The 25792-nt window shown below is 37.7% G+C and overlaps 1 protein-coding gene across 1 annotated transcript in view; it reads right to left on the bottom strand.

Moving 5' to 3' along the window:
- The window catches only part of LOC122789165 (actin, alpha cardiac muscle 1-like), a 108585-nt gene extending 82995 nt beyond the window's left edge, over nucleotides 1–25590 (bottom strand). The window contains exons 1-2 of the mRNA XM_044056409.1: nucleotides 25489–25590; nucleotides 22842–23010 (exon numbers count right to left, since the gene is read on the bottom strand). Coding sequence (XP_043912344.1) covers nucleotides 22842–22970 — 129 coding nt within the window. The 5' untranslated portion in view covers nucleotides 22971–23010; nucleotides 25489–25590. The remainder of the gene's footprint in view (nucleotides 1–22841; nucleotides 23011–25488) is intronic.
- Between the last annotated feature and the right edge of the window lie 202 nt (nucleotides 25591–25792).

The raw sequence follows: 25792 nt of genomic DNA, 5'->3' as shown, positions 1-25792 counted from the left end.
TACTAATACTACATAAATATCTCGCTCACTTTTCATCTCCACATGTAATAGTTTATTCCTATAGGTGTTATCCTGTACTGTAGTAAAGATTATTAATAGTCGTTGTACCTTTCTTCTTCACCTCACCATCTCTTTTCTCATTCCCTACTAATAGTCTCTACTTTCATTATTTACATTCCATACTTGTATTCTGCTGTTTTTATTTACTTCCATGAAATTATCATTCAATTGACAGGCACTGGACACAATGGGGTTTGGTGTTAAGGGCATGTCATGCCTACTCAACCTGATAGACTTCTTTGAAAAGGTCACTAAAGCGATGAATGAGGGCAAAACGTTTCACACTGCCTAGTTTGACCTAACCACTGAATTTGACACAATACCGCACTCTGGAATTGTTGACAAACACAAGAGGTAAGTTATAAACCCTTATGTCACCTGGTGGATAGCCAGTTGGCTCAAAGACAGGACCCAGGAAGTTAGAATATGGGAGTCCACCTCTACAATGAGGCCAATCACAACTTTAGTTCCTCGGGGATCTTTCCTGGAACTGCTCTTTTGGAATCTATTTCTCTGAAGTTAAGGTTAATATCAGGGTCCTCTGGCTCACCAAATTTGCAGACTATTGCAAATTAGGAGCAGTCATAGACTCTGCGATGATACTAATGTTCTCTGGGAAGGCCTGACACTGACTAAACTTGTGTTGAAGCCATGGACTAAAATTATTTGCCAATAAATATATAATGGTAACCTTTGGGATTTCATCCACCTGTGGTAACTATCAATCATATTGACTACACACCCTTAAGAGCTCACCGATTAGTCATAAACTTGGGAACATGTACATAGTAAACTATCCTTTGACCATCACATGTCTATACCTGGGAAGAAATCATTCTGTTGTGTGACTTGTAAACAAAGGTATGGCATCTAGGTCCAAGGAGGTCATTATTCCACTGTATTCGGCATTCATCAGACCTATAACTGAGTACATTGTCTCCTTTGGTATGTACATAACCAGGCACAGCCAACTATTGGAACATCCACAGACCTTCCTCACTTAAAGAATACAGGGCATATGGAACATGTCCTGTGCAGGCTGCCTCAAAGCCTTATCCCAGTAGTCAGTCTCCTACAGACTGCAGAGGGGAAATTTAGGCCTGGCATTTAAGGTATTATTGGACCCCACCCTGATGGTTCTCCTCCATATCTGCAAAACAAATAGCACCAGAATTACTCTTAAACCTTGCCTGTGATATGAATAGGACTACCCCTTTATGTAGAGCAGGCTCCCCATTCATGTGAAGCAGAGATCTCCATAACCCAATTTGTGTCACTTGCACAATTGTATGGGGGACAGGAAATTCATCCCTGGTTTAGCACCCAAGTCTCTACTAGACACGAGCAGCCAGAAAATCAAGGGTTCTGGCACTGTAAATTAAATATTTTATTCTAGAAGTTTTACAAGTATAGTCCTTTACAGTTTTAGTATCTATTGTTTTTTTATTTTCAAGACTGTATTAATTTTATATCTGAACCAGAGAAGGGTTACAGCTGTCTTTTTTTTTTTTTCTTTTCTTTCCGTAATCTTGTAGTTTGTTATTATAATTCTATAACCTTGTGGTGCTTTTATTTTCAAGTGTCAGAACTGTATGTTTATTAACGTAGCCTTTTGTTCATATAACAGCTGAAAAGGGCTCTTGAACCAGCCCACCTACCCAGTTAACAAACTGTGAAAAAATAGTTTTTGAGCTAGCAGATACTGAGCTCTTATACTGGCTATGGATTAACATGGAATTGTGAAATAATGTGGGCTAAACTAGCTGAAGGATTTCTATCTACATGAATACAAACAGTGACCAGACAAGCAAAAAGCGGGAAGGATATGACTCATGAGCTATACAGATATGGTCACATTTTTTTAGCGCAGGCTAAATATTGTCACCTCTTGTGCTTGACAACTAAAATAACTACCAGTTCAATGATAAGAGAATCTTTGTATTGCACAGCTTAAATTACTCAAGTTTGGCACTGAAAATTCTCTTTTTAAATATTTGGGTAAGAGGACAGAGACCATTTTGCAATCAATTCACCATAGCCAGACATTAAACCAGCACTTCAGCCTGCATAAAAGGATAGCAGTCATGCTTTTCTCCATGTGTAAAGTCACTCTGTGTAAGCAGATCGCGTGAGACAAGGAATTCCTGTATATTTCTTGTAAGAACTTTATGCATGGAATGAAGCACATCCCCCAGGCAACATGTATTCTCTGAAGCTGCCATCAGTGAAAATAAATTGGTAAAGGTTGAAATAACATTTTCTAAAACAGCTCCAAGTAGCCTTAATTCTGATGGCTGCGTATGTTCTGCTCATGTGCTGCTTTATGAATGTGTGTAGAGTTGCAATGACACAGTTTTAGGAAGACACGAAATTTTGATTACACTAAGAAGGTAGTGGTTGTTTGGAATAAATTTTCAGTAGATGAAATAAAGTGAAAAGCAATATGTGTAGATGCTTTGATATTTTCAAAACATTTGATTATAGAATAATATGAAAATCTTACTCGGGAGCTCTTGTTTTTGTTCTTGGTAACATGAAAATGATGTTAGAAAGCAGCATTCCAACTATTCTACTCTGTCAAGCAATAAAAGCATTCATAAACTGTACTTCCAGAAAAATTTCCTGTTTAATGTGCTATCTACATCCTTCAAATCTTACTCACCTGTTCACCCACAAAAATAAAAGCATTTACTCTTGATATCTGCAAAGCAGCATATATCAGACTTTTGTGGAGTAGATCTGCTACCCCTTGATCCCCAGTAATTGAAGTTTTGCCTCCCACATTGCCCATTACTTAAATAATTATCTTCCAGGGTCACCTCTCCCCTTTTGAGAGTAGTGACAAAACTGACAAAATAGTACAAAAATGACAGATATTTGTCATTAGACGAAAAAAGCATATTAACCAAAGCAAAAAAAAAAAATCTTAATTTATTTGGTCATTAAGATTGAATGAAACCTATTATTGGATGTGATGTTTTTTTTAACTGAGAGACATTGTTTTAAAAATCTGGATCTGCACAGAAAAAAATGAATATATTGTAACTGAACTTGCCATAACCATGTTCAGACAAAAGCTCTTGTCTTTACCCAAACAGAAGCAGTTTATCCTGCACACAGGTATATTCGTGTATGCATTCATACAGACGTGTGTGTGTGTGTGTGTGTGTGTGTGTGTGTGTGTGTGTGTGTGTGTGTGTGCGTGTGTGTGCGTGTGTGCGTGTGTGTGTGTGTGTGTGTGTGTGTGTGTGTGTGTGCGCGCATGTATGTGTTTCTGAATATGTTTAATTAGATAGAACAGATGTGAAAACAACATTCTGTGTAAAATAAGGTCAGAGTATGAGACTGCCATGCTGGTGAAAAGACAAAATCACTTCACATTTGAAAAATATAAAGGAAAACATCTGTACCCAAGTTAAAATATTTCTAAAATCAGTCTGTCTTTTATAATTAAGCACAGTTTACCCATAAGCATATGAATGCAGAGCATTATTAAGCTATGTATGTATAACACAGAGTTTGATATACAATATCTGAACACATATATGACATTATAACAAAGAAGAAACTTAAGCATGAGATATACCATTATTTATTTTTATGGTGAAAATATATAAAGAGAAAGAGAAATGATGCACATTTACTGAAAGAAGACATCAATTCAAGATACTTGGAAATTAAATGGCACTTTGTACTTCTGGAAAGCATCAGGTTGCCTAGAATTTTGCATTCATTTTAGAGTTTTAGAAATTGAGTTTCTTGATGAAAGAATGCTTTCAGTTGTGTTAAACTTCTCTTGTTTTCTGCTGCAGTATCCAGGCTGCCTTCAGCTCACACTTCCCGCACCATGCTGCAGGCACCCTCCTAGATGTACAGCTTGAAAACAAAAACCTGTTCTGTTAACTTCTGTGCTACCACAACTATAGGGGTCTATATTAGGTTATCAAAAAGGCATTACAGCAAATGCCTTTTCATCGACCCTTAAACATCGAGCCACCAGTTATGTGAACAGCCAATTCAGCGATTTTTCTAGGGAAAAAAATCCCTTGGCCATCATTTTGAATTTGGTCCTTTCCCCACTGTAGTGCAATCTCAGTGTTCATATAGTTAGATGGGGCACAGTCCCCCATATAGGGGGTTGGGGGGGGCATAGCCCCCCAGTTTGAAATGCTTGTAGTGATGTTTTGTTTCTGGTCGGCCGAGCAATTTCTTTTTCACTAAGAAAAAGAAAAAATCACAGAATTGGCCATTTGCCTAAGTGACTGCTCTTCAGGGGTCAATGAAAAGGCATTCACTGTAATGCCTTTTTGATAACATAATATAGACCCCAACAATGGTTAGTGTGATCTGCAATTGCTATATATTTTTCTATGTGTTCACCCTTCAAAGTCTGAGAAAATGCCAACTTTTTAGAGACATGAAAAATGCAGTAGTTATTCTGGGAAACTTGAGGGTTGGGGGGGGGGGGGCATATCGCTGTTGACACTTGGGAGCTAAACTTTTGTTAGAGGAGCACAGTAAGACCAACCTTATGGGATATATGGGATATTGCCTGGAGTGAAGCTAGATGAAAATTGACTGGCAATAGTTATGAAAGATTGTCTAAAAACCAAGTAAAAAAAAAAACAGTTTTAGGACTAAGGATTGAGGAACCCACTACACAGTTATAATTATAGATGGCATATCGGATAGTCTGGTAAAAGACAATGATTTTTCCTGATTATCAGTGTATGTGTGTGGGTGTGCATGTGTGTATACATATATATATATATATATATATATATCTATATATATATATATCTATATATGTGTGTGTAGATATATGTATATTATATATGGATCCCTATCAGCTGATCAAGGTTTTTTTTAAACTCAAAATTCATATGGTCAAGAAGACCATGTGATCGAGTTTTTGAAAACTTGAAGCTTTGGAATGGAGATCTCTGTACAGTGAGGATTGGGAAATTTACTCTTTTCTTCATTGTAGTGCAATTTCTGAGTTGGTATATATATTTGCAGGGGGTGTGCAGGGGGGCTTGACCCCCCTGCATAAACCTAAAAACTATTTTTTTTTTATGTTCGAGTTTTCAGAAATGTAATCATATTGTCTCATCCATATGAATTGTGAGTTTCTGAAAGGATTAGAATTAGAGGCAATGGTAGGGATAAGGTTTAGTAACTGTGTGAATAGAAATGCTTTCCCTAACAGTACCACTACCAAGACAGCACTTGATCTTGGTTTTGTAGTTGGGAGTTTATAATATGGCATTTGATCAAATTATTCAGTGTTTTATGATTCAGTATTCATGCTGTTTCAGTGTTTTGTGCGCTCAGTCTTTTTTTTTTTTTTCTGTTCATTTCAGGTTCAGTATTTTGAGTGTTAGATATAAAATGCGATGACAGATATATCTCTATAAAATTCATTTTGGTATAGTGTTTTATGTGACAATGATAATGTGTATGCTTAATGATTAGTTCAAAGGAAAGGAACTTTGGTGAGACTGGACGAACAATTTAGTCATGTGGGATAAAAGTTTACACATAAGTACTACTGGATTACCTTTACAACAAGGAAGGAATAAATGTATAATGTTGTAGCAGTGCATGACTGCACATCTGGACTTAGTGGTTGAAGACTGAATGGATACTATCACTCACAGCGCATGAAGGAATGGTACGTTTGCTATGATCTTTTAGACAGTCGTATATGGGTTCTTTACTGTTTAGAGCCATTGGCATAATAGATACTCTGGTCCTTATATTTATGGAGTGTTTTGCTTGCAGGAGTGCAAATCAGTGCTAAAGTTTGTATTTATCACAAAGTTATTACATTTCGATAAAATCTACCTTCGTGCACAAAGTAGTTGGCAATGGAGAACTCAAGTTACTGGTTGAACCTTGCACTCAGTCTCACGTGCGTGTTTTTGGTTTTGAATGGAGAACTTTAAACATAAACTGGGCAGACATTTGGGAGATAAATGTTATAATATTATTCTTTAAGGGCTAATATATGAAAAGGATCCTCCTTTCTGATGTGAAATTGTAAAATAAAAAAGGAAAGAAAGATATAAATATTTTGTCTGAAAGATAATTCCCCAATGAACAATAAAAAGAAAAAGAAATGAAACTGACTTTGAGACAGAGTTATTCTATTACTGTGTCCATAGCCGGCCTTAGGCATAGACCAACTGGGTGACCACCTAGGGTGTAGTGAAGAAAGGGTTCCTTTAAAATGTGTTGAATGAATACAGGAAAAACTGAAAAGTAAAACTAACTGAGAAAAACTACGAAAAAAGCAATCTGGATGGTGTAGGTAGGCCAGGATGGGGGCACCGGGTGGTGTGTTGGGGGCATTGTGCAGTCCTTTTGCCTGAGGCATCAGCTGACCAAAGGCCAGCCCTGACTGCCATCAAGTTCTACAACATACATGGTAAATTGAATTACAAGCGCGAAATATTGGGAAATGTGGGTATCTGAGCAAATATTTACCATATTAATCCCAAAGTGATGTGGCAATTATGGACAGTTTTGTACAAAACTGTTTGTATTACTTTTTAGACCTGTCTCATAAATAATAGCACTTTCATTACAAGATTTTATCCTGAGTGGTTATTTTCCTTTCATTTGTGGAGGTATCTGATTGTAATAGTGGATCATTTTGTTTGTTTATTAGCTACTGGCTGAAAAAACTTGGATGACTGGAGTGGTTTCCTTAATTCATGGACTTTGCATTGGGGATATGGGACCCAGCTAGTCCTTCTAGAATATAGCACCCATCAAAAGGGAGGGAATAAATATATAAAACAAAACTATTCTAATGCCTAAATAGCCAACAGCACCATAAGACCATGAAGACCTAATATTGCACATTATTTAAACAGACCAAAAATACCCACCAGTTTTACCAAAATGAAACTTGTAAGCTGAACCTCGTGACTTATTCCATTCATAAAAAAGTAACATAGATTTAATAAGCTACACCATGTATAAAGGGAAGCAATAAAATATATAAATACACCCACCCACACATACGTGTTCCATTCATTCTGTTGTGTTATGTGAAAGAATGAACTGCAAGGTAATTTATCCTAACACTGATTTATTGAACATCTGTCTTGTTGAATGTGTATTTTGTCTCAATAGATAAGTAGATTTTATATTGCTGGTGTGTGTGTTTTTTATGTATATTGCTGGTGTGTGTGTTTTTTGTGTGCGCATGCACGTGCGTGTTTCTGTTCCAATGTTTGCAGTTAGGGACGGGGATAAATTAAGTGCTTGTGGGAGTGTTTGCAGGTTAGGTTTGCAGTAAGAGGAAAATTTAGTGTGTGTGTGTGTGTGTGTGTGTGTGTGTGTGTGTGTGTGTGTGTGTGTGTGTGTGTGTGTGTGTGTGTGTGTGTGTGTGTGTGTGTGTGTGTGTGTGTGTGTGTGTGTACCTGTTTTGTTTAATGATAGTCTTACAAAAACTTTAAGACAAGGTAAAGGGTTAGGTTTAACACATATTACTAAGATAGAGCAGGAAGGTGACGCTGTTTTATACAGGTTGGTTTACCTGTTTGCGGAGGTATGAGATATCAGTCTGTTCCTAAAGATCAAACGACGAAGAAAATGTAGGACTAGACTTAACATGTTGTAAATAAGATGTGCAATGCTGTTATGAAGTGTAAGCTATCATCTCCTAGTGTCAGCAGGTTGGGGACTTTTCTAAGAAAAGCAGTGATATTTCAGGACAGTGTATTCTTGTCACAAGTTTTGTAGACTAGTGAAGAAAAAGAGGAGGCAGAAACAGGTGGTAAAGAGAGTGGTTGATATCACATGTTGAATGGGAAAGGAGGAAAAATGAACACCACCAAGAGAAATATGTGATGTCAGCAGAAAAATGGCTGTATTTCAAAACGGAAAAGAACAGCCAGAGACTGAAGTCCATTAAAGAACTTAAGGAAGGTTTTGTTAATGTATCTTGTGGCTAAATGAAATTTGCCTGCTTCCAGAACTCAGAAGCATTGTTAGCATGATCAGTGATCCTTATAATAGCTGTATTATTTACTTCTCCATTTTTGTAATCATTTTTGCAATATACATAATCCCTTCTGTCGGCCCTAGAACTGGAACATATATTTTAAGCTGCTCTGATTTATTTATTCAGTAAGACTAGACATGAGCCATTAAAAGTGGTTTCTTCTTATGTTTCTTTGAGAATTAATATTTTTATCCTAATGAGGGAGAAAGAAATTGAAGTGCTGTAGGATGTGCTTAATGTAGCTATGGCAGAAAATTACTGATGTTGATGAAGGGTAGTTTTAGGATTTCTAATGAAGGAACTGAAAGTTATGGAAGGCAAGGACACATGCCTCCATTATTAGATGAATGAATATACTGTGTCTTTTCATGATGGGTAGAAGTCACACACATTTAAAGGCCTATCAGGCCTGCCTGTGAGGATATGGTCTTGCCTATGCATACTGGTTATAGGATTGTGAAAAGTGTGTGCATGTGCACATGCATGCATGCATGTGTATGGCTGTGGGTGTATGCGCATGGTTTTGGACAATCAGAGTTAAGCTGTCTATGGCTAATCCAGACAATAGTCAGTAGTTCCATATGACATTGAAATCATCCAATGACGGGCCACAATATTTAACAATTTAGATAGACATGGATTTCATCTGGATGGATAAAGTCTGTAGGAGGCTGGCATGCATCAACAGAAATACTAAAATTATTATGTTTTCTAAGTGCTTTTTCCTTCCATGCTTGCTAACCATCTTCCCTATCTTAGAAGTCTTGCACTCTGAAACCCACTAATACATCACACTACACTGGGTCTCCAGTGGAGACAGAACACCAGCTAGAGAGGGTCATCACTCAGGCAGCCATGGAGTAGTTTGTATTTTGCCTGCTGCAACCAACTGTGTTTCAGCAAGGGATGTTAATGCCCTTCTCCCAGTGGCCTGGAGATCTGGCTTCACTCCTTTTGACTGGAGGCCTCCACATTAAATGTTCATAGACTAAGAAACAATGCATCCTACCCCTCCCTCCCCATTAGACACTTCAGGATGCTGCAGGCTATAATTACTTTTTTTTTATTAATCCTGCCCCCATGGGGGTGGCACAAGCACCTGCATGTCACACATGGGCTTTTGCCATTGAAGGCTACATTACTGGCTTTGCAGCATCAATCTCACCTACCTGTTCCTGGCTGCTCTGGCATCATGGAAGCCTTTGATTGCATGATGATGATGATTAGCTGACTGAAACCACCTTTACTTCCCCCAGGATGGGGGGGGGGCAGTATTACTACCCAAGTCTCATCCCACTCTGCCCAGCCACCAGGCCAGCTTCCAAGCCACTACTTAAAATCAGGTTGGCTGGATAATGATTAGGGCTTCTTTCCTCTAAATCACAGAGCCACATCTGAAGTATTAGAAAATAAATGTTGTGCCCCTCCATTACTGTATTTTAAAATAGCTGAGTTGGTGTGAGCATTAAGTACATTACAGGTATGGGCTGCAAGGGTGATCTAGAACTTTTGAGGTGAGGAGGGTGACCTATGACCAGTTCCTCTGCAGAGGGTGTTACTATTATAGGAGCGCTGGTTATGGAAGGTGAGCTTCTGTAAGGATTCTGTTATGGAGATGACATTCAATTAGTGCTGACTAGCCTAATTCTCAAGAGACAGATTTATTTATTTTAAATCAGGGATTAGTATGACAAATCCAGTTCTACCTCTTAAAGTGCAGTGAAGAGCAAATATGCTAATGTGGCATATAAAGAAAAACTGGGAAACTACAGCTAGGGCGAAATTCATCACAGAGAAAGATACTGGGATATGCTCTATGAAGTAACTGTTCACAAAGTCTCGGTATCCTCTTTGCTGAGTCTGTGAAATGGAGACGAATGGTGGAAAATCTGGACTTACATGTACTAATTTCTTAGAATATTTCCCTAGATATGGGCTATGATGATGCTGGAGCTGTGTTATACGAGTTCTGGGATTTTGGGAAGCCTGCCCTCCTGCAAAAAAAAAAAAGTTTAAAGGAGAAGATCAATTTTAGATATTCACTCTTCTTCCATATTTTTGGTTTCTCATTACTGACGTCTCTGGCATCCACAAAGTGAGTCTCAGGATTTTAAAAGGGAGACATTTTATTAGCTTCCCTTTCAGTGAGACTCTAATGCCCACAGGATGGAATGACGTATGTGTAGTCAGTTTTTGTAAATAGTGGCAAGCACCTATACCCTTCATGCAGTGGGCAAAAACTAATTTAACCAACTCCAAGGCTGCAAAAAGTTTTAGGCAAGTTTTACAAAATCGGCGATTGCTTGTTTGATTAATTAATCATTTATGCTTGCTTGATTAATTAATCATTTATGTCTCACTAAAACACAAGTTAGAATTTATAAATGGATACAAAAATACAGTTTGTTGAGAGGAGAAGCAACGTTATGTAACTTGCTCTGTGGCGCCTCATATCTTCCTCATAGAACCAGAATAGCAATTTTCTTTTAGCTTTGTGAGAGTAGGGAAAGAAGGTAGTAAGTACACCACCAGTTTATTATGATGGGATGGGAAAGAGGAATTAAGTTCCACATGGGTTGGAGAATTTTGGGGTTGGTGTAGTGGGTAACAGATTAATAGAAAACAGAGGACTGGGTCAGGGTGAAAATGATCAGAAGCATTAATTTATTATACTGATGCACTGGTCAATGTCTGTCAGTTTATTGATCATATTACAGTAAATTCTCAGTTAACCAGCACCAATGGGGATTGGTAGATGCCAGATAACTGTAGTTAGTTTCTGGTTGCTTGAGAGTTGCTATTAAAAATAGGCCTCACTAATACTGTACCTTATGCTATTTGTTTGGTTTGACTTGTTCTCAGGGTGGGGAGAGCAAGAATGTATTCCTATCTTCCTTTTTAAATCTCTAAAAACATAAGGCATGTTTTTGCAGGGGGAAAACATAAGGCATGTTTTTGCAGGGGGAAAACAAAGTGCAACACATGAAAATTGTACTGTATTTCTTTGATGTTTTTTCTGGTTGCTTGAGTTCTGGTTAACTGAGAATTTACTGTATTATTTGTGATTACAGTTAGTGTTACTAACACTACAAGCAAATTTAGTAGATTTTATTATCCCATTATATTAGGTATTTCTGCACAATTTTATTTCTCTCTGTGGAACATTTTTTTCAGGTTTCAGCCACACATCTGTACTGCACAGTTAGAGAAACCCAGCTACAAAATAAACCAGCAGAAATATTCTATTAGAGGGGGTGGTTGAAAAAAGAGAGCTGGATGTATCTTATGAAATAAAAAGAAATGTGTACAAGTATAAGGGAGGGAAAGAAAATGGTCCAAATTTTGGCAAAACAAAAAATAGAAAAAGGATTAAGCTCATTTGAGCTATGAGGCAGTTAGGACAAGGAGAAGGTGGGTGGGAATACGTTTTTTCTCTGCATAAAAGGAAATCATTATAGTATGCACAGCATAGGATCATGGTAGGTTACTAGGCTAATGGCCCAGGGGCCCTTACAAGCCTAACCAAGAGTTTATCCCCAAAAAAGAATCCTCAGTCAGCACCTGTCTCCCCTGTCAATGAGGGACAAAGGTGGAACCCCTGGACAAATTTATGGCTTCCCATCCACTCATCAAGACTGCGTTTGAAGAGTACCAGTTAGGTACTCTGACATGTGTGGGAAGTCTATTCCAGAGACTGGGCAGCCTCTGGGAGACAAACCTGTCTCTCCAGCAGGTTTTGTTGATGTTGCATATTAGGTTTAGGTCTATTGAGTGGGTAATGCATGAGGAGTTAGACTTGCAGATATGGAGCAACTCTAGTAAGACAGTTTCTGATATTGCCATGTAAGCGAGACACAGATCACTACTGAGCAATCTGTATGATACCAAGTAGAGTGCTAGTGATTTAAGCCTGTCCGCATAGGTTAGGTGTTGGAGGCCATGGATCCTCTTTGTGAAGTATTTATGTGGCCTTTGCAGTTGGTGCATGTGGAGGTACATACTAACGGGGCATTATACTCAATCACATGTCTAATAAAGGACGAGTACAAAGAGGTAATAACCTCCTTTTTTCTGGATGCGATCCCTTTACTTATAAGATGAACCAAGTAAAAGGCTTTTCTGATCACCACTGCCACATGATGGTCAAATGTGAGATTGTCAACCTGAGTACCCAAATCTCTCACCACAGGTTGTGGGCTTAGGGGGGTTGCCATTGATGTGGTAATCAGTAGAGGCCATGTTTTTGCCAAATAGTACGAAAATACATTTTTTGTGTTTTTAATTTAAGGCCATGAATTTGGCACCAGTTATTTGTAGCTGTGAGACCCTATTGCAGTATGTTAACATCAATTAGGGAGTCCATGACAGCACCTGACTTAGTCATCTGCAAACTTGGTCAGCCACAGGCCCTTTGTTTAACAGAAAGAGAGAGACTGGGGCTAATAGGTGATAGAAATGTATTATAGTATAGGACTGTGGATAGGAAGGCAAATAGACTGCAATAAAGATTCCAGGGCAGATGGGATAGAAGCAATAGAGTACTGGAGATGTAAGGAAAGTGCACAGGATCTTCTTACTGAGGAGATCAGGTGGAAGCATTTTGAAGAAAAGATGTGGTGATATTCCTTCATTTGACAGTATCTGGTTCATCCTACTTGTGTTTCTCAGGAAACCATTGAGTGTCCTGGTAAACAATAAGTATAAAACAGAGAACCAGTGTGGAAGGGATACCAGTTCTTCAGTGGAGGCCTGGTGAATGAATTGCTGGTACAGTATGCATGCATAATCCTATACACTGTATGACAAAGCCTGCATAGCGGTGAGAAAGGATCAATGTACAACTGCAACAAATAGAAGCAACATTTGGCAGTGGGCATAGAGAAAGAGCAATGTTTGATAGTAATAAACAATATATGGTATAAACAGTATATAATACAGGGTATAAGAGCATTTACATTTCAGACACGAGTGATTGTATATTCTTTGACAAGGCACTACACAGTAATAACAGAGAAATGCATGCAATAGGTGAAATAAATGCTTTGTGTTTTTTCTCCCCATATTTCTTTCAACAATTCTTATTTATTTAATGAAATATACATACCTTGTATGCTGTAATGAAAATGCTAGGATACTTTTAGTACTAAGAATAATAAAATTAAATAAAATAAATTGGTGTTAGACACTTTCACAGATAGCTACATCGTATAACGATTTTTTTTTTACCCTATAGCTGTCATGTTAGAGCTATTTTGGCATAGACATTAGAAATAGAATTTTGTTATTAGTTTTGTTCTAAATTTTCTTGGTTATATGGAATGGATCCATACAGCCCTTAATTTGGAGTCCCCTTCAGGCTTCTTTCATGATGCCATTGCACTTTACCAAGGTGAAGTGAAAATAAGTGTTCTCATTTTGTTGCAAAGGTGCTTTGATGTTAACTTGTTTTTGGAATATAATATAGACACACTGACCGGTAGAATTACTTGACTGATTGGATTGATCTTAACCAATCTCTAATCTTTACATATACCAGAATTCTGTCAGAAGTATGCAAGATTATTGACAGTGAAACATAAATTCCTGATAAACAGTAAATCTAAATTCCAAATTATGTTGGTCTATGGGCCATATGATGCTTCCAGAACTTGCATGTATAAATATGCTGCTGCTTTTTTCAACAGAGGTGCACAATATTATTGCAAAGTTATACAGAATGTGAAAATAGTGTGAAAAAGCAGATGGAAATATTCTGAAAGACCTGTCTCAGTGTAATTGCCTTAGTCCATTATAAGGCCTATGTACAAATCATGCTTACACCAGGGAGCAGATTACAAAGGACTTGCTCTTGGTTTAAGTGACTTACTCTGGTGTATTCTCTGAGGAAGCCATTTGAGGTAAAGTATTTTGGAATCTGATCCCCAGTGTAAGCCTGCTTTATAAATAGGGCTAAAACCAGAATAAGTGACTTACACTGAGATAAAATCTTTTGTAATCTGGGCAGGCTTATACCAGAGTATATCATTTACTTTGAGTTGTAGAAACAGGCCCAATATCTCAAACGTGTCCCCATTTGCAATTAAACTTCTCAAGCAGAGCACTGCAGTTATGGCTTTCTCCCTCCCTTATAAAACAGACCTTTAATTTATAGGTGTGATGCTTTCAGACTATAGCAGTTACAAATGTTCTGTTTGGCACACATCAGTAATACTGCTAAGGAAATGAAGCTGCTAACCGCGCTGTAGTGTTTCATTCTGAATCCTTGCATGTGCAGATATTCTGTTACTGCTACTTTGCCAGATATGCAAAATATAACTATGGAAATGTATAAAAAGGATGTGTACTGCTAGCTGAGTAAACCTGTTTAGGGTTCAGTTCTATTTTCAGAATGTTCTGCATAATCACACATTAGTGTTTCATGCGGCTAATTAATGACATGTAGTATGGTAATAATAATAACAGATGTCACCGTGGAATTTATACTTCAGGTTCAGGGGTCAGGCAAACTATCAAAGCATTGTATACGCATTATTTTTCTTTCCTGTATCTGCAATGTGGTAACAAAAACGATGAAGGCAATCAGCTGTGCCTTGTAAGTTATAGCAGTAGAAACTTGGATACTTTTCCATTATCGAGGCAACACTTCTAACGCAGTAGCAGGTGCATGCAATCATCACACAGCTGTTAGCCCTGAAGCATTTTTTTTTGGGGGGGGGGTCTATATCACATTGCCTAAGAGTGTCAGGAGTGATTTGTGACAGACAAGTACCAGTAAGAGTGAAAGGGAAGGTCTACAAGAGGGTAGTGAGACCAGCTATGTTATATGGGTTGGAGACGGTGGCATTGACAAAAAGGCGGGAGTCAGAGCTTGACGTGGCAGAGTTGAAGATGTTAAGATTTGCACTGGATGTGACGAGGATGGACAGGATTAGGAATAAGTATATTAGAGGGTCAGCCCTGGCTGGAAGTTTGGAGACAAATCCAGAGAGGCACGATTACGTTGGTTTGGACATGTGCTGAGGAGGGATGCATAGTATATTGGGAAAAATATGCTAAGGATGAAGCTGCCAGGTAACAGGAAAAGAGGAAGGCCTAAGATAAGGTTTATGGATGTGGTGAGAGAGGACTTGCAGGTGGTTGGTGTGACAGAGCAAGATGCAGAGGACAGGAAGAAATGGAAACAGTTGATCTGCTGTGGTGACCCCTAATGGGAGCAGCCGAAAAGAAGAAGAAGATGATCACATTGCCTAAGTTTCTTCAGGCACCATATGGTTGAACCCATATCTTCAAAGTTGTAAAACTTCGAAAACTTAAAAAAATAATAATAAAAAACATACTTGGCAGTTGTAAGCAGGGGGGCAAGCCTCCCTGCACCCCCACAACCCCCTTTCTTTAAATATACCAACTCAGAGATCGTGCTACAGTGTAGTAAAGGCAAATCTTCCCTTTTTGCACTGTACTGCATTGTAGTGCAGTCTTTGAGTTGGTATATTTAAAGAGCGGGGGGTGTGGGTGGTGCAGGGGGGCTTGCTCCCCCTGCTTACAACCGCCAGGTAATTTATTTATTATTTTTATTTTTTTTTAAGTTTTCAAAGTTTTGCAACTTTGAACATATGGGTTCGACCATATAGCGTTCAAAGTTGTAAAACTTCAACAATGTGATGTAGGCCCTTTTTAGAAATGCAAAAGAAACACATAATAATGTGCTTCAGTGTTTGTCTGGTTTTACAGAACTAACATAACCTTTGATAAGTAATGCTCAAGTTGCAGCCATTTAGCAAAGAAGCTAGTAATCAGCCTAACTTTCCCCTTCATTCTTGTACCTTTTACGCCATTTTCTTTTAATGATGAATAATCTGAAACACAGACGTGTCTGCCACAAACAATATTCATTTATGTATGGTTAGGAACAAGGTCATGTTTGTGAAATGGATTCAAAACGAGCATACAGCAATTCTTTCAGCAATATGCAAGCAACTCTATAACTGCACTACTAAACTGTGTGTGTTTACTTAGTGAATGTATCTTTTGTTTAACTTACTTGAAGACAAGGTTGTCATCAAGGGGGCTGGGATGCATTCTATTAGGAAAATACAACTGCCAGAACAAAGTCTTGACTTAAAAAATTATTGCTTTACTGGAAGACTACTGGCAACTGTTTAATGGGAAAATACAAGTATAGGTGCAACACTGCCCTAGACATAACAGTTTACTTTGACTAATAAAGTGTGACACTCCTGTCATTAACTCAATTTTCACTAACAAATAGCTGATTTATCCCTAGCTAGGCTTTAACCTACGCTATTCTAATCCACAAAATCAGTGGCTATGACAGTATTGTGAGCACCAGCTCCCACGTTAGAAGTGATCATAGTCATATTACATATGTGAAAACTGATGCTTATATTTCCTAATAACTACATACTGTGGTAATGTTAACATGTATGCAATCAAATAAGCTACAGTATTTCATAAACAATTTAGTGTTGTTCATAGATTCATAAATGTGGGAGGTTGACATAATGGTTATAGTGTTTACCTTACAGACACAAGGTGCAGGGTTTGATTTTCACATGGAGTAATTTGCGAGAATTATAATGGCCCACAACGGCAGTTAGCCTAGTACTAATCTATGAACCTATAAACCTATCTCTGGGTGGGAGGTTGGCATAATGGTTAAGGTGTTTACCTTACAAACATAAGGTGCAGGATTTGATTTTCACATTGGGTAATTGGCTAGGCTGAAAATGGCCGACAGGAGCAGTTAGCCTAGTACTAATCTATGAACCTATGAATCTATGAACATTTTTTTTAAGCACTGTATCTTAGTGATGGATAGAAGGACAAACTTCTACATCACACTCCTCCCACTTCTCTGAAGAGACCATGAGATGTCTTTTAACCCATGCCATTAAGCTTAAATAGAGCACTGCTATAACCCCATTCATCCACAACCCCAGTACCCATTTTTGCACATAGGTTTAGGGCATCACTTCAGCAGTGACAGTTATCTAGAGCCAATGTTCAGACCACTTGATGGCTGGTTATATATTATCTCAAAAAATGAGAACTTTCGTGGAAAAATAGCACTAAAAGGTAATGCCCTATTTTGTAATTCAGCACTTTCAAAGTAGTGGACGTAAATGTTCAAAACTGGACCCTTAAAATTATACTCTGTTCCACCCATAACCTCCTCAGCAGCCAGGTCTATGCTATCTAACTTGCACCACCACATTGGCAAATGGATACAGGAAACTCAAAAAGCTGTATATGACGGTGCACCCTGCTGCTGTAATTACAGAAAACCAAAGACCTCCGAAAGAATGCAGTATCAGAACAATGCTATGTTGTCAAAAATGCAATCTGAGCTTTAAGAGAGAGTCCGGTTGTCAGTGGTGGCATAGTTGGAAAGAAGTTTGATAGGAACTGCTGGGTGTTGTAGATGCTGTGGCAGGAATGTGACATTAGGATTCTAAATCCTACTATTTAATCACACAGCATTTAATAGTGTGAGGTAAACCACAACCGAAACGTCAGTGCAAATATTGTAGCAATAACTGCAAAAATGTGCTTTTCAGATTTTTTTTTTTGTTAAAATCCTTTACAGGAGCACAGGAATTGTTTAAGATGGGATAGTTAGTGAAGTGCCTGATGGGTTATATCCCTCCCTCACAGATGTTATTTTGCATGTTTACTCATTAATAAATGTAAACGAGAGAAAGGGAGACAGAAAGATGGAGCAAAGAAGGAAGTGAAGGTGGGAGGGAGTGTAGAAATGAAGATAGAAAGGAAGGAATTATTTGCCACTGGGATGTGCTCTTAATAGTTCATAGTTTCATAGGTAAGTACCAAGCTAGCTGACTTTGCAGACCATTTTGAACCTAGTCAGATTCTCTTTTTCTCATCAAAATAATCGGTCTCATTTGGTTATAGATTGTCCTTATCCATCCCATGGTTGATAATTATATATTACCCCTAATGTGAATAACTGGGGTCATACCATAAATAATTTGAGGGGACTCGTGCATGGGATAAAGCATTTAGGAGCTGCAGATGTCCATTAGAAGTACAGAGGGCAGTCCTGGGGTAATTTTCTGTTTCCTATCCATAGATCTAAGTTGCACTTGATAATAGACAGGGATTAACTTTGATTTATGTGGATGGGAGAGTCTGTTCTACAGCAATGGTATCCACTGCAAAATATGCTTGTCCCTCCCAACCATTCTGTTGATTTTGCAAAAGAGGTTTAGGTCTCAAGACTAAGTATTTCTTATGCCATTTGATTTGATGTGCAGTAAATCCATCAGTAATGGGTCAGAGGATGCTTTGTATGCCAGACATGGGTCACCTCTTGGCAATCTGTAGGATACTGAGTATAGTGGCAGGCTATGAGTCGTTCCATGTAGGACATATTAGGTCTTGTATCCTTTCAGTAAGGTATCTCTGTGGGCATTCCAGTTGTTGCATGTGTCGGCACAGATACATAAAAAGGGGGTATCATATTCTATGACTGGCCTCATGAGGGCTGAGCAAAGGGGAACAGTGACATCCCTAGGTCTAGGACACACAGGTTCATACAAATTATGAAATATAAATGTCTGGATATAGACAAGTGTTGCTTTTGTGTGCTGTGACTACCCATAATATTTTGTATGACAGAATGAAAAGTTTAAAAAAGCAATGGCAATTCATATAGATTAAAGTATGCTGAAAATTTAAATGGTGTAAAATCATTAACTGCAAATGTATGAGCATCATAGTTACCTTGCTTGTCTTACATTTTTTGTAAGTGCCAGTTCTTTTTTTGGGGGGGGATGGATGTTATGCTTCTATACTTCATTCTAACAGCTGTCTCCAACACCCCACATCTAGCACTGGCTCCAGCAGTCACTCCATTCTGCCCCAGGACTTGCATGTCTTGCATCTGGGGCCAGTGTGGAACCTAAGAGTATCCTGGGGGCAGCACTGTGCTATATGTGCTAGAGGGACATTCTCTTAAGACCTCTGCCTGTGTTCCCTTCTCTACCTCTGATTCAATGGTTGCAGTGTGGGGGGCATGCAATGTGAGCATGCATCATCTTGTCTCACTTTTATGGACGGTTAGCCATCTTCCCACCCTAATCAGCTCTTGGCGAATGCCTTCCACTGCACAAACCCTAGACTCCACCAGGTCCATCATGCAGGATGGACACACCCCCGTCCCTTCCTGCTACTCTGTCAGTTGCCCAAAGCCACTAACTGAACCAAGGTCACATAGGTCATAGCTAAGAAGGTACTGTATCTCTCTGTGCCATGGGAGTCGCATAAATACCACTTCTGAGTACACTTAATGAAAGTACATATAGTTTCTAATATAAAAAAAAATTGTATAATGTTTGACAACAGAAAATTGTATTGCAAAAGGGTTTCCTTTACACAGTGTTGTAAAAAGTGTGGCTCTGTAAACAGATGATGTTTTGCTAATCTTATCCATGCAAGGAGATGTAATGAAACTAGCATGCTGAGATAGATCAGAAAATGTTCCTTCGGCAGTAGTAGTAAGGTAATAATATAAACAAATAAAAAAAAAATACAGGCATGTCCTCTCACTGCTATCCCCAGCTGGAATAATATGAAAAAAATCAATGTGCACAGCGGAGAGCCAGAATAATATGAGGAGAGGTTATTTCACATATATAAAAAGTCAGTTCCATTGTATCAAACTAATTGATAAGAATTATGTCTTTGTAGCAAAGTTACAGGAACAGTAAAACTCTAAGGATAAAAAATGAGGCAATTTACAGATAACATGTATGAGATAGGAAACTTATTAATGAGGGCTTGGTAGACTGGAAGTAGTGTCCATTTTTCACTATCACAAAGCAGTACTTACTGGAGTAAATAACTGTTTCTGTCTGATAACTATGGCACATTTTTTCTATGACTAGATAGCTGGATGTGCATTTTTTATTAATTTTGCAAGAGTGTTTTTCATGATATAAAATTTCTCACTCTGTTTTTAACAAGAAAATAAATTCTGTCTTTTTTTTCCTGAGTCTTCATATTTAGTAACCTTGGTTAGTAAAATTAGTCTCATTGTCTCTAATTTTGTGTCCATCCCTTTGTCATTCTCAGCCTGCTCACCTCCACCTTGCTACAACTGTTCAGGTAATGGTGTGCAGTTAAACATATGAAATCTTTCCTGTGGATTTACTCAATCCCAGAGCTGCTGTCTTACTGCCTACAGTAAGTAGACAACATGTTTTCCATGCTTGCTTATCCTGAAACCTTAAACGAGACCAGGAGTCGTCATGCATCGATAACACCATGTTAACCTGCAGTAGTATGGCTATTTGCTTACGCATAGCATCTTTATAACTTTAAATTGTTGTGCTCAAAATGCTCATCTAATTCTCTTTGGAGGCCATGTCAAACTTCACTTGTCACTAGGTGATATTAATATAGCAGTCACTGTTATCTCTGTATCTCACTTGCATAATTATTGCCACTTTGATGTTACATTCATACCCACCTACTTGTGTTGTATATAGCACTATCATTTGTGTTAAAAGACCTATGTGCCATGGATAAATTAATTAGCGCAAAGCTGCGGCAGGTAAAATTTCTGGATGCCAAGGTAAATGCATAAACTGAGTTGGCTGTGGAACATCTTGTTGAAAGCAAACCATTACGATGTCTTATCCAGTTCTTTTGCAGCACACACAGTGGCTCCAGATTCATCCGGAGTGGCTGTAGAAGAATAGTCAGTGAAATATGTGACGGCTCCACTTATGCCAGCAGCAAGTCACATTTGTAGTGCATCCTGCAGTGTGTGTTATGGCCAATTTAAGTGATTAAAAAAGTACATAGTAGCTGCATATTATATCCTCTGTCGCTTTGTTACTGCTGCAAGTGCTTACTGTTATAAATTCAGGGTAGGATTTGCAATGCTGTTTTTAATGCCTACACAAGTTAATCCAGGAGAAAATAATTTAAGGACTCCGTTGCAGAACAGAAATGAAAGATCACAGTTCACTTGGTTTTAAGGGTGTGTGTGTATGTATCTATGTGTGTGTGTGTGTGTGTGTGTGTGTGTGTATATATATCTGTGTGTGTGTGTGTGTGTGTATGTGTATATATATATATATATATATATATATATATATATATATATATATATATATATATATATATATAGATGTGTATGCATACATGTATGTACACATACACAGATGTGTGTGGATGTGTGTGTATCTAATGTGCATGCTCCCGCCCTACAAAAGAAAAGTAGGGTTGAAAGAGCTCCAGTGAAAAATTTGTGATATAATAATGCAGTCTCCATTTGAAAAAGTCAGTTTCCATACTACTAATAATACACTCCATTATCTGTAATTTATACAACTTAACCTTGATCATCAAATTGTAAATAAAACATAACAATAAAATCAACAATCTTCAATGATATAAGGGAAACAATTCCAAAGCAGTGAGCAGGCCTCTTTGTCTAAGTCTAACTGTTCCATTACTTTAGCCAAAAATGGTAAAAGAGATGACTCCTCAGGCTTGATAGGTCTATGACTGGAAAGCTTCTGATGACATTTCATGATGCTTTGCCAAACATTTTTGCAGCTGCAGTTAGCATACCACACCCTTCTGATGGCTAACATTTTGTTAAGAAATGACAGATAACAGAGAAAGAGCCCAAATTATTTATCATTCACTAGAAAGAGAAACAGCACAAGAAATGGTGGGCATTTTATAAGAAGTGGCTTGCAATATTTACATGTTTGATCTCTTTGGGTCTTGCATGCTGATTCTTTTGCTAAAGGTACGTTTTAATACTAACTGGTGCTACATTATGTTTAATATGAAAGCATGACCAGAGTACATCTCTAGTTTGCATTCAGGTCACCAACAAGGTATGAGTTGATAGTGTTTCTAGTTTAATACCATAATAAACAGGATTTTAAAACTGAAATCTAAAAATGAAAGCTTTCTTAACCCTGTGTTATACAATGAGAATACCTGCCTCATATGGAGATCCATACTCCGTATTCTATACCTCAGTTTTATCCAGTATCCTATTTAAGTTGTTCTGTCTTTCTTGCTTTCATAACAGTTCATTAACACTGTAATTCTTCTGTAACATCTTCTCATTTTAATAATTCGGTTAACAGCCCTCATCTGGGCTCCATCTTTTTTTAAATTCTGTCCTCTCCTTTTTGGTTTATTTCTTTCCCCCTCTCCCTTCCTATAAATAATGATGTAAATGTTTTAATTACTATAAATACAGATATACTTGTACACAAATATTCATTTACACTCATCATATGGTTGCGCAATGTACACGTTTTTTTGTAGGTTGTAAAATCATATTGATGCCCTTCATTGTAAAGCAACTTATGGAAAGTTTACTCCTTCATTATTGTCTGTTGTGTTTACTTATTAGCTTTACTTCTGATTTGTAGCCATCAAGCTAGCCTGAAAATGGTTTGTTTGGATCAGTGATCTAAACTAGCTAATGCACTTGAAATGCATGCATAGATACATAAAGCATATGTGGTAGCATGCATACATACATAAAGCATATATGGTAGTTGTAATAGTCTTTCATATCAGTTATTAATTTTTCACAGCAAAGGTAGAATTTTTACAGCATGAATATTTCACTTAACTACAGTATGTATGCCAAAAGGTCATACAGTATAAACATTCTTGTATAATGTTGAATTTTAATAAGTATATGTTGGTGGCCTTTGTGTACAGTAAAGTGCAATTAGCTTACTTGGTGTCTGGGGCGTCCCACAATAGATGGAAAGACAGCTCTGGGAGCATCATCCCCGGCGAAGCCTGCCTTACAGAGACCAGAACCATTGTCACAAACCAATGCAGTTGTCTCCTCTTCGTCACACATCTTCCCTTCTGTCAACGTACCACAATCTCTCACAAATTATCTTAAAAACAAATAGGCACAGCATCAGAACAGAGTAAAAACATATACAGCCATAATAAGACAAAATAATAATTTGGAATTTCACAATTTGTTTGATGTTTGCTTGATTTAATATTACAGAGAAGCATTCTGTTTTCATTCTTCAAATCATCATACAAGAAGCAGTTTTGAAAATAAATATATAGTTACATGACTGCCATAATAAAGCGCAAAAATAATTGTAAAGTAATTTACAAATGCTTAAGTTCCAGTACCATTTTTTTCTCACCTTGAAAAATGAAAAGGTTGTTTGCAAATTGCAGTACATCATTCCAGTATATCTGTAAAGCTGATGGGGAATGACATTTATATAAGTGTAAGGTAAGACAGGATACCCTGAAACTCAGCTTATGAGATATCCTGTCCTTCACAGTGCATTACATGCATGCTTTATTGTCACAATGTTATCTCTCCACAGCAGAACTCTACTCTTTACCTAAAGCTTCTTATAACAATGATTACATTTGTGTTTTTGTGCTTAAAGCTCTGCACTTCTCTCAAAGAAGTTAATTTCTCTACTGAGGAGGGACAAACTGCTACCTTGTATCTGATGATGCATCCATTGGGAGAACATGGATGGGAGAGGGGGATCACTTTCTTTGACCCTCCCTCCTAAGGAACTTTACACCTCATGGTTTCTTCCTGTGCATTTCGCCTAGTGCTCATCAGATTTATTTCCAGACTTTGAGGCATAGTTTACATGTTCTAGTTACCCAGTTTTTCAGATGATGCTCCAGAATTATGACATGTAAAAATTAAAAGAATTCAAGGAAACATCTAAGAAACAATTAACTATTTAACTCTATCTTCAGTATGCATGTATTCCGTTTTGAAGTCAAAGGTATCACTGCCACATTAAAAGACCATTGCACAGTTTGTTTTTCTTACATCTGTGCAGTTTTTATTTGATACTTGCTAACTTACAGTTTTGATTACAAACATGTTAAAATAATCACAACATAATGGTTCTTATGTTTCCTATTTTTTTTTCAAGAAACTGATTTTAAATTAGCAGGAGTTATATTGGGTGGTCATAAAAATTATTTAATAACATCAAGCATTTGTTAGATTGTCTAGTGTCTGTTATTCTTGCATATATTTATTTTGAATAGCATTGTATAAGAACAACTAATTTTCATTGGTTGAAAGAAGATGCATTAGGCAAGGAAATAGTGCATGCTGTACTACTCGGTGAAAACAGAAAAAGTGACATAAATGTTCAGAAGTATTGCCTACAGTTGTAAAAATTATATAATTTTTTTTTTTTTGTCAAGCAATTATTAATTTCCCATGGTGAATGTTATGGGCTCTGTGATAAAATGTAATACAAGTTGCCCTTGGATTCCTTGTAGTCAGACAGCAGCTTGCAAATATGCTGCACTATGAATGAATGGCTTTGTTGTGAAGCAATAATTTCCTAAATAGGAAATCAGTCTGTAAATGTCTGTTTTTGGTAGAGAGCTTCAGGTCATTGTGTGATGCTCAGTCAGTAGATTAGCCCAGCCCATCAATGCCAAAAATGCTTAGGGATGGGGAGAGCACAGCAGAGGCTCTCAGAGTCCCAAAACAAACCATATTTAGTCAAATCATACAGAACTCACAAGTCAGTGCAGTTTGCAACAACAGACTTCCGTCTAGTGATCTCTGTTGCCAAGTCATGATTTAAAGCAATGGTCCTGCCAGCTTTTGCAGTTACACCCTGTATATGCAAAATCTAAGCCTATTTACTGCAACAGTTTTAATATAATTCATGAACAATGGTGTTATTCCTATCAACTGACTTAATCTGATGCTAGAGAAATGGTCTATTTCATTTATACTAGTTTTGCAAAAGCCAAGTATTTATTATAACAGCATCTACATGGAAGGCTTGACTACTCTGTTTAAGAAAAATCTGCAGAAAACCTCTACTTAATACAGTGCTGAATGACAGTCACAGGAATGTTATTTTAAAATGAACAGTCTCAAAGTCACTTTGTTCTGTAATGGCAAAGTATATACATTTACTGGAAATATGATTTGCTTATGCCACAGGAGAACAAAAAAGTCCTGCTTCTAAATGATAAGATGCAATTAATCTTTTTATAAGATTCTTAATTGTGTGCTAGGACTGTGTGACTTGATCTCTTCTTGTATAATCTAAACAGTTTGCTTCCGACTCAATATTTTTTATTGCATCATTCATTCTTTCTCTGTACTGTTTTTTTCAGATGTATTTTATGCATCAGCAAACTGCAGCTTTTAAATTCTCCTGATGAAAATACCATAGCCCAGATAAACAGCATCATAAGAAAACTGCAACATGCTAAACAGTTGTTTGGGGTCAGACTTGACTTCTCAAGCAGTATCTCACACTGATATTACTTTATAATAAGAAACTATAGTGAAGTCCACATTTTTATATAGTATTTAGCATGCTATTAGTTCAAGTGCGACTTACCCTGACGATGCTTGGCCGGGGTTAGCTGCTTTGGGATGGTGCACTGAGAATGTGGGAGCTTCAACATTTATAGCCCCCCCTTGTCAGGATCTCCTCCCACCCACTTTCCAAAGAAGGAGCAGAGAGATCACTGCACCATCCTTTGCTATTACACAGCCATATAGGGGCCTCAGAACAAAACACTCCACTCTGGGTGGCCAAGGCTTTGGGGTCTTTTTCTAATGCGCATTCCACTATACAGCCCAAGAAACACGAGGTACAACCAGTATGGATAGCAAATGCATCAGAAATCTGGGTGGTGGGC

This window comes from Protopterus annectens, chromosome 14.part0 (genome assembly GCF_019279795.1).
Source record: "Protopterus annectens isolate FY-2018-M chromosome 14.part0, PAN1.0, whole genome shotgun sequence".
NCBI lineage: Eukaryota > Metazoa > Chordata > Ceratodontiformes > Protopteridae > Protopterus > Protopterus annectens.
This window is presented reverse-complemented; position numbering and strand designations above follow the sequence as displayed.